This window comes from Fundulus heteroclitus, chromosome 2 (assembly GCF_011125445.2).
Source record: "Fundulus heteroclitus isolate FHET01 chromosome 2, MU-UCD_Fhet_4.1, whole genome shotgun sequence".
Classification (NCBI taxonomy): Eukaryota; Metazoa; Chordata; class Actinopteri; order Cyprinodontiformes; family Fundulidae; genus Fundulus; species Fundulus heteroclitus.
The window spans coordinates 36,711,954-36,722,110 of NC_046362.1; the positions used below are offsets into that span (position 1 = coordinate 36,711,954).

Sequence of the window (10,157 nt, forward strand, 5' to 3'; positions counted from 1 at the left end):
AGGCAAGCGTCGGTCTGGGGGCGAGCGGACCGCACCTGTAACAGAGGAACGGTCTGATAGAGCAAGTTTATCTGTGCAGAGAGGAGATTAGAGCGCCGGGAGACGGTGAAAAACTGGAGGAGAGACAATATGTGCAGGAGGCAATAAATCTGAGGGCAGAGAAGTTCATTTTGAGGGAGAGTAGCTTGAATATTTGCTAGAAAACTGGTGCTTATGAGAGAAGAGTTTTCAGGGTGAGGAGCACAACTTTTGAGACTAAAATGAAGAAATTGTGCTCTTAAATTAAAAAATATACGCTCTTGAATCTAAAGATGTACATTTTTATTTCCCCTGTGTGATTGTTTTGCAAACTTAACAACAGAAAGAGGAAAATGTAAATCTATAACAAGGCATGAGGTACGAGATGTGACCAACTCCCCAACTGTTGTATTATTTTACACATTTTTTAATTTAAACAATCAATCACAGCTTGTTTCATATATATTCCTTTATATCACAGGTTTTTTTTTTCAAACACCAAAATGACCTAAAATTCAAAAACCATTTGCAATAAAATATGATAAAATCAAAAAGTGCAGTAATTAATTTCCTCACAGGTTAAGAACGTAGCGGCTGCTCAGCAGGTTTCACTGACTGTCCAGAACCAAGAGGCCTCTAAGGCGTCGTTCTTTATCAACCAAACAATTTTAAAGAGACGCTGCTTTCCTCTGTGTTATTTTAAATCTGCAATCAATCTTACGTAGCGCGATTAGATGTGAAGAGCACTTGGACCCCGGCCCGTCTCTGTGCTGATCCACAGCGCCGTCCGGACACAACGAGCAGTAATTAGGGTTTGCAAACTTTCAGTAACCATGTAAATAGTTTTATGTAAATCAGGAGGAGATATTTCAGGCATCAGGTGTCCGCCTGTACCCAGAGAAGCAGGGAAACCTACTGTTACTGGACTGTTTTTCATTCTGCTAACCCTTAATCACAGCATGCAGCCTTTGTTCCTGAAGCCAAACGATTACAGGCGAGTTCCTAATCATCTGACGGAGAATCTTTTGGTCCTTCTCCTCTGTCCCTACTGGTGATTTTCACATAAATGCCGTCTTTGGGCCCCAGAGTGCTGGAGGATTTCAGTTCCAGAGGAACCTGAAACATAAAAATGTGAAAGAAAAATAAAATAATGTATACAATATGTCTTTTTAATACACATTTGACACAATTGACTGGCCCCCTAACTGGTAAATATAACTTCTTTTTTTATCATTCCTACCTTGTTTTTAGTTATTCACAGATAAAAACAAAGACACGCTGCTGGTTTTCATCAGCGGCGGCCACTTTAAACCGAAGCGGCCGCTTGCTGAGCCGACCCACCTTGGTCTCAGAGCAGGCCTGGATGCTGAAGCGCTGGAACAGATGCACCAGAGCCATTCTGATTTCCAGCTGGGCCAGCCTCATTCCCACACAGTTACGCGGCCCAGCCCCAAACGGCAGGTACACGAACGGATGCCGACTCGCCTTCGCCTCCGCTGTGAACCTGGAGGGGAGACGCATTTTTACAAAATAAAAAAACAAAAAAACAAGAGATTCATGGAAAATGTTGCACCTTGAGTTAGAAACAAGGCTTTTTTTAAACTGTTTTAGCACTTCTTTAAACTAATCCTCCAAACTCTGAGATAAAACACCGTTTTTGACCTCATTTATAAAGCATTTCTTCTATTAAAGACACTTTCAGAACCAAACCACAGAAAAACCTTACATAGTTTGGGCCAGAATAAAGTAGTGAAACATTAGGAATGATGATAAAACGTTTAACAATATCTACAACAAGCCAGTCTGTAAGTCACAGGGAGAGCTGGAGGACCTCTCAGGGATGAACTTGTCCGGCTCGGGCCAGTGATCCGGGTCATAGTGCAGAAATCCTGCAGGGATCTCCAGCGTCGCTCCTTTGGGAAGAAACTGGCCGTTCACCACGCAGTCATGGTCAATTTCCCGAGCAAACCTTAACGAGAAACAATGCTCTTTAGTTTTTATTACTCTGACTCACTTTGCTTTTCCCCTTGCAACAAAAAAATCACTTCATGTTTCTAAATAAAAAAAGAAAAAAAAAGAAAATCTGCAACAGATCCTTTTCTCCTCTCCGGTCTTCCTCCCTTACCTGAAGCCAGGAGGGTAGAGCCGCAGGGCTTCACACACAACCATGTCCAGATACTTCAGCTCCTGGACATTTGAGTAATCGGGTGACTCCTAGAAAACAGGTATTCAATTCAATTCAATTTTATTTATATAGCGCCAAATCATGAAACATGTCATCTCAAGGCACTTTACAAAGTCAAGTTCAATCATATTATACAGATTGGGTCAGATTATACAGATTGGTCAAAAATGTCCTATATAAGGAAACCAGTTGATTGCATCAAAGTCCCGACAAGCAGCATTCACTCCTGGGGAACCGTAGAGCCACAGGGAGAGTCGTCTGCATTGTCCATGGCTTTGCAGCAATCCCTCATACTGAGCAAGCATGAAGCGACAGTGGGAAGAAAAACTCCCCATTAACGGGAAGGAAAAACCTCCGGCAGAACCAGGCTCAGTATGAACGGTCATCTGCCTCGACCGACTGGGGCTTACAGAAGACAGAACAGAGACACAACAAGAGAGACAAAAAAGCACAGAAGCACACATTGATCTAGTAATCTGTTCTACATTAGATGGTAGTAGCAGGTGAGCCGTCTTCTCTGGATGAGAAGACGGTTTCCTTCCTTCAAACCAAGAGCAGCCAAAAACAGACCAAGCAAGAAGGACAAAGATCCGATCGGACCAAAAGGCAACACACGTACGTGTCGGGTGAAGAAGTCGTCCACCTCCTCCTGAACTCTGCGCTGACATTGGGGGTTGAGGGCCAGCAGGTAGCAGGTGAAGGCTAGCGTGTTGCTGCTGGTCTCGTAGCCCGCCAGCAGGAAGACGAAGGCCTGGCCCACGATCTCGTCCTCCGTCATCATCTTCTTCTGCGGGCGCCTCACGGGCGACTCCTGCGTGTGCGGGGAGCCGTTTTCCTGATCCGGGGAGGACGGCTGTGTCTGCTGCCTCCTGTGATCCAGCTCGTCAGAGTGCTTTGCTGTGTCAAAATGCTCCAAAGAGACGCTCTCTCTGCCGGTCCGAGCGTCCAGCATCAGCTGCAGGAAGTCTCTACGCCTCTACAAGCAAACAACATTTACTTTTCAACGATAAAAGGGATGATAAAAGACTATTAGCAGTTCTTTTTAGGTAACTTTGTGGCTGTGACTAACCCCATAAATACAAATACCGTCTTTAGAATACTTTATAATGTAACATATATTAAAATGAAATTCGAAATATGCTTCATCAGGACGGTGGTCACATAAAGAAATGTGATTTTTACTGCTAAACTGAACACAGTAATGACATTTACTTCCATTTTAATTCATATGCATTCATTGATGCTGTAAAGAAACAGTGGAGAAAACACTGCAAAAAGGGAATTAGTGTATTAGTCCTTGATTTGAGCAGGTAAATAATCTTATTTGTCAATGGAATGAGTACTTTTACCCTAAAATAAGATAATTGGATAAGATGACGAGTTGTTCCTATTTTAAGTGCAAAAATCTTATTCCACTGGCAGATAAGATTATTTACCTGCTCAAAGCAAGGACTAATACACTTATTTCAAGAAAATGTACTTACTTTTTGTACCCTTTTTGCAGTGCAGCTAAAATAACAATGCTGGCAATACTGGCAGTTTTTGTGCTTTCAGACATCACTAGTTGCAATTTATCATTGTCAAGATAAACCCCAATTAACGATAATTAACGATAATTAACGATAATTAACGATAAAACGATACGATAAAGGCCCAGTCCTACTTAGAACCACAAACCTCAGAGTATTTCACTGGGATTTTATGGAAGTAGTGCTGAATTGTGAAGTGGACAAGATAACATCACATTGCTTTCAGTATTTTGTAACAAATAAAAAACTGAAAAGTGTGAAAGACATTTCTGTTCAGCTTCGTTGGGTCAATAGTTTGTGAAACCAGCTTTGCACATTTAGTGAAGGACGTTTGTGGTCGTCTTTCGCTGCAAAATAAGTCAAGCTAAGTCAGACCAGACAGAGAGCTTCTGTTACTCTGCAATCTTTCAGTCTTTGACTTCATTCTAACACATTAATCTGCTTTGATCCAACCCATCCCATAATATCTCTGCCTGTATGCTCAGGGTGGTTGTCCTGCTCCTCAGCCTCAGAAGGATTGTTCCAGATTTAACTCATTTGAGTTAAAGCATCCCCACAGCATGATGCTGCCACCACCCTAACCATTGGAAGGCAAGTGTTCAGTGTTCACTGACCAGGGTGACTTCTTCTGGTTTTCCTTCAACAGTGACTTTCTTACTGTTACTCTTACATAAAGTTCAGATTAGTAGACTTAACGTCAGCGGATTCTCTCTCCTGAGCTGTGGATCTCTGCAGCTCCTCCAGAGCCACCATGGTCCTCATGCTTCTCTGATCAATGCTCTCCTGGTCCAGCCTGTCAGTCCAGGTGGACGTCCATGTCCTGGTAGGTCTGCAGGTGGTCCATCCTCTCTCCAGGTCCACATGATGATCAGAACTCTGGGAGGTTCTGTAGAACCTGATCCTGCTGGAAACTGGACCAGAACTTCCTCCATGACCCGTCTGCTGGGTTCCCTGGCCTCCATGATGCTGGATGTTCTCTGATGTTCTCTAACAAACAAAAGAACCTGTCCAATTCTCCTTCCAACCAACAATGTGCACTAACTAGTTTTGTCCTTCACACAAAATCCCAATAAAACACAATGACATCTGTGGTTGTGAATACTTTCTAAGACCCGCTTAGAGCTCAAATGTGAGGTCCACCTGATTGGGAGGCTGTTCTTCTCGCTGCTTTATGATCTTCTGAATGATGTTGATGAAGAACCCGTTCATCTGGTCTCGTCTTTTGTTTGGGATGAATCTCGCAACGGGAGCCATGATGTTGGGAAAAGCAACTGTGCACAAGAAGACCAAAAGATCAGCTATTCAGAATAAATGCAAACTTATAAAGGAGATGTGTAAAGGCACGGGCTGGTTGCTGCTATCACGGTACAGCGAGCTTTACCAAAATGCAAAAAGCTTCTCTCTTAGCAATTCTACTGTTTAAAGTCCTTTAAATGGGATATTTGAATGACCAAAGCAGAAATATCCAGCCCGTTTTAAAGTTACTCTTAATTTATTCTATATTTTTAGCATATTGTCTGTTTAAAATCCAAACAGAAATAAATAAACATTGTTATTATAATAATATAATCTCTTTCCTGTTATTAAATCATGTTATACATGTTTGTGTTAATACCATACAGTGAGAATAGCATAGCAGCACCATGCCAAGTTGTTTATACACTGCAGAAAGGGAACTAAAAATAAGGAAAATGTTGTTGATTTGAGCAGGTAAATAAGATGTTCTGCCGATGGAATGAGTATTTTGACTCCTAAAATAAGAGAATTAGATATACTGCACTGGAAATAAGATGATAGAGATGAGCTGTTCCTATTTGAAGTGGTAAAATCTTATTCCATTGGCAGATAATCTTATTTACCTGCTCAAATCAAGGGCAAATACACTAATTTAAAGAAAAATTTACTTATTTTTAGTTCCCTCTTTACAGTGTAAACACTGAATTAAATAAAAAAAAAAACCTTTTGATGCTGATTCTTTTGATTTAGCTAAAAAAAAAAAATCTAAATAACCCAGGTTACATTCTAGTATTAGTGGGATTCCTCCTAAGATTTGCGTGAAATAAAGTTTTCTGACGTACTGAAAAACAACATGAGAGGCCTGAAGAACGAAAAGGAAAAGAACATCTGAGCGTGGCGGACAAACGGATCATCCGGGTCGTTCTGTGAGTCCACCTGAGTGCCAAACGCCACACTGGCGATAACATCCATGGTGAAACAGCCAAAACACCTACCGACAGAACAAAAGGGAACAAATGAGTTGAAACCTGACAGAAAAAGAGAAAAACGATGGGCAGCGCTCACCTTGGCTTACCTGTGGATGTCGAACGCCTCCCCAGAGTCAGCATGGACTTTCAGGTTCTTCATCAGTGCATCAGCGGCTGTGTTGATGAGCGGAACCATCTACAGCAGAAGAAGATAAATAAATTATCGTTTGTCTTTTCATAAATACTGTCTGAGGGAGGGAGACACAGACCAGACAAAAACCTACAATGTGACTGAATTAAATCACTTATTATAAGTTATAACAAAGTCTGCGTGTCAGTAAATGCTGCAAAGCGTGTTGGAACAACCAGTTATTAGTTTTGAAAACTGCTTTTTATATTTACTCAGATTATCTAAAATCAAAATGTATTTTTTGATCTGAAACACGTCAGTATGACAGAGAAAAGAAAAATCTGTCCCCTGTTGTAAAAATACAAGTCTTCATTAAAGTAGCATTGCTGATTTTATTGCAAAATTTATCTGGAACTTTCTGCACCTTTTCAGGTTAAAAAAACAACGTAAATGTGTTGTTGGCAGGATTTTATGCGACAACGCAACACACGGCGCTGTAGAGATAATTATACAAACAGTTTTCCACAAAATTATGACTCTAGGATCTAAAACCAATGCATGCTACACTTTTCTGATATTTATGTGTAATAAAATAAAACCATAAATCTTTCTCATTCCACATCATAAATATGCATTACTTCATGCTGGTGAATCATATAAATCCCATGTGCGTTAAAGTTTGTGGCTGTGACAAGAAAAAGGTGAAAAAGGTTTAAGGGACATAAACAGATAATTATGATCTCACCTCTTTCATCTTGGCGGCGCTGAAGGACGGGGTCAGGATGCTCCGGACCCTCTTCCACCGCTCGTTCCTCAGCATGAGCAGACAGTCGGTCATGGGCTTGGTGGCAAATTTAAATTGCTGCAGAGAAATAAAGAAAAAAGCAACACAGGAGAGTTTAATAACTCCAAAGCGTCATTTAGCGTCTTCTGAAGTGGCATGTTAAGATGGACCTCACCATTCTGTTAGGGAAGCTCCCGAAATCCCTGACCATGACTGATCTGAGCATGTCGGGGTCTGCTACCACCACCACGGGTCTGCGGCCCAAATAATACCTGGAAGAGAACAGCGAGGTCAAAACGCACCGAGCCTCTTCACAGCAAGTCGGCTGTTCGTTTCACGCTGCACTGAGAGAGAAATGAGACTCACCCACATACTCGGCCGTGCGTTTTTATAAGTTCAGAGATTGGTTGGAAGAAACCCTGAAATGATGTTAGGAACAACGTCAGACCCAAGTCAGCTGGAGGCTAAACTCTGTATGAAACAGATGCAAATGCTGCATTCAGGATCTCTATGCCTGGACATGTTGTTTAACGTTGGATAAACTTATTTTTTTTCAGTAGCTAGACAGACGAAACATTATGGCGTCTTGTTACTATGAACCCAAAGCAGAAAGACATTTCTTTAATAATCACAAGTCTTACCATTATCCCTGCATTCAACAATATTATCACGTCTTTTCTCATCTCAAGCAGCCCTAAAATGATTCATATTTCTTGTTGAAGGGTATCTTACCTCACGGAAATAGAATATGTTGCCAAAGAAAGGCACCGGCTTTGGATGGTTGATGCCACAACGAGAGAGGACTGAGAAAGGATAGACCGAGTACCTACACGCCACGAGAGGAGGAGGTTTTCAGTGATCCAATAAAAACTTTGCCCTCCAGAATCAGCAGCTATTTCTACCCAGTTGCGTTCATTTGTGCTCCCATTTTCATAAAATAAACTATTTATTACATTAATACAAGATCAAATGACCCGACATACTTCCAAAAGGCCTGAGATAAACAACCATTGTTTATTTTTGCACATAAACAATGGTTAAACATTCTCTGCACACTGTTTTTCTCCTGCACTGTTACATCTGATCTATATTGTATTGTAATGCTGCCTTATTCCACCTGAAATCCCATTACACTGTCGTAAGCTGTATGCAATGAAATTTCCTTCTGTATGCACTCTGTACATACAAAATGACAATAAAGTTGTCTAGGTCTAAGTCTAAGTCTAAGTGAAAACGGAAGATACGCTGGAAGCTACTCACCAGTACAGGAGACAGAGGAAAATGATGAAGAGGCTGACCGTCACCGACGTCCTGCTGACCTCAACGTTAAAGACATTTAGAAGGTCACCGACAGCCTCCATGGTGGAGCTGGTTCTCTGCTGTCAACATGAAACAAGGTTTTTACTGAAGAACAAAAAGGAAATTAGTTTATTGAGATTGAAACTAATCTGTTGTGAATATTGTTGTATTTGCTTTAACCTTCTGTGGCTAAATTTCTGCTCAAACTCAAACATTCACACCTCAATAGATAATTGTATTGATTAATTCAACACAAACATTTATTTCATGTATTTCTTTCTATTAATTATTTTAATCAGGATGTTATCTTACAGTTAATAAAAAGCCTTTTGGCAGAACTGAGTAGCAAAGCCCATTCAGTGAGGATTTCATGACACCTCAGCAGAGCCGCCAGTTCATCTCCATGCCCCGATGCAGTTATGAAGTACTGAATGCATATTATACACTACATGGACATACTTTTCAACAGGCTGCTAATGTATTTCTGTATCAAAAAAACTTTTTTATTGGTCAGATGTAAGATTCCCTGATAAAAACGGCTAAAATTAAAACCCTCCATATGGTGGCCGGCTCAGCCATGGAGCTCCAAGTACAGTCACTGCTTCTCTGCATCGATAGGAGTCGGTTAGCAGGACATCTCATCAGATCTCTCCCTTTGAAGGTTTTCCAAGGACGTCCAACTGGGAGGAGACCCCAGGGAAGACCCAGAGGGTGGAGGGGACTACATATCCCATCTGCCCTGGGAAGCCCATGGGATCCCCCAGACTGAGCTGGAGGATGTTGCTGGGGATGACAGGGTGTCCCTCCTGGACCTGTTGCCCTTGTGATCTCAGATAAGTTTGAGACCACCGATGGATGGATGGATGGATGGATGGATATTACAAAATTACAAGAAAGCATTAAGGGCTCCATTTCCTGTAAGCCAGAATCACCAAAACACCGGAAATGCGCCATTCTCTGCATTCATTTTAACCTTTTGATGGAAGTAAAGACATTTTGTAGTATTTTTTTATTAATATATTTGGTTTTGCAATGCATTCATTTCTATCTAATGTGAAACAGAAGAGCTCTGTGCTGCTGGAGCCTCACATCAGAACCACAGTCACCTTTTGACCCAAAAAACCTTTGGAGCAGAACTGTTCTGCTTGTTCCAGTTAAAACACCACTCACGTGATGACGACACACGATGACGTACGATCCCGTCTATATCCACCAGTACTGTTTGTATTACTGAGTCGAAAGCATTTTATTGTCGAAGCGCTACCTGACCTTACCGGGATTCGAACCCGCGCCCCCCACATTAAAGACGCAAACTTGGCTTACTACGCAAAAGAGATGACCGTTCAGCGCTGATAATTAAACATCAATTTAAAAATGTACCGCGGACACAAGTGTGTGTATAATAACCATCATCATGACTATAACAAACAGGGAAACTGAAACATAAAACACTTATTCATCCGTGACGCAGGTTCATCTTAAGCCACATTCTCCTGCTAAGTCTCTGTTGCAGGTTCTCCTAAGCTTTAGTGTTAATATAATATTGTAACGAGTTAATAATAACAGTTAAAACCCCTGATAAAGTGGCGATCGCTCACCTGCTCCTGTCCTCTGCTCCCACTGTAAACATTACCAAACTGCAGAGTTCTTCTTTATTAACCATGAGCTCGTAGCTCAACACGGAGCGCTGACCTTTACTGTCCCCTTTTGTTCAGGAGTGATACGACATGGGGTTCCACGCTAAAACCCACATAACGGCTCCTTCATCGTTTATACCGCTGCTAAAAATTATTAGATCAATTTGAAACACTCACAATAAATAAAAATAAATAAACTGACTAAAGTAGGCATGTCACCCCCCGCTCCCCCCAAACTGGATTTCAAGAAAGACTTGTTCCACCAGCACAAATGGTGATGCAAATGGAAACATTTTGTTTTTAATTAGGGCAAATTATTTTACTAACAGGTTGAGATCTATAGAAGGCATTCATACTTTAATAACCACACT

The 10,157-nt window shown here is 41.3% G+C and overlaps 1 protein-coding gene across 2 annotated transcripts; it reads right to left on the reverse strand.

The window, feature by feature from the left end:
- Positions 1 to 333: 333 nt before the first annotated feature.
- On the reverse strand, positions 334 to 9,828 carry tbxas1 (thromboxane A synthase 1 (platelet)). 2 transcript variants are annotated; one of them, XM_021316655.2, is made up of 14 exons: positions 9,748 to 9,828; positions 8,111 to 8,226; positions 7,583 to 7,676; positions 7,217 to 7,269; positions 7,026 to 7,122; positions 6,812 to 6,928; positions 6,044 to 6,132; positions 5,811 to 5,959; positions 4,873 to 5,003; positions 2,823 to 3,179; positions 2,144 to 2,232; positions 1,850 to 1,987; positions 1,360 to 1,522; positions 334 to 1,134 (listed from the first exon to the last, which is right to left on the reverse strand). In XM_021316655.2, the coding sequence occupies exons 2-14, from the start codon at positions 8,209 to 8,211 to the stop codon at positions 1,021 to 1,023; spliced, it is 1,692 nt and encodes a 563-aa protein (XP_021172330.2). In that variant the 5' UTR covers positions 8,212 to 8,226; positions 9,748 to 9,828; the 3' UTR covers positions 334 to 1,020. The 2 variants fall into 2 exon arrangements, with proteins under 2 accessions (XP_021172330.2, XP_012718426.2); XM_012862972.3 differs by having other exon boundaries at positions 8,111 to 8,229; positions 9,748 to 9,810.
- Between the last annotated feature and the right edge of the window lie 329 nt (positions 9,829 to 10,157).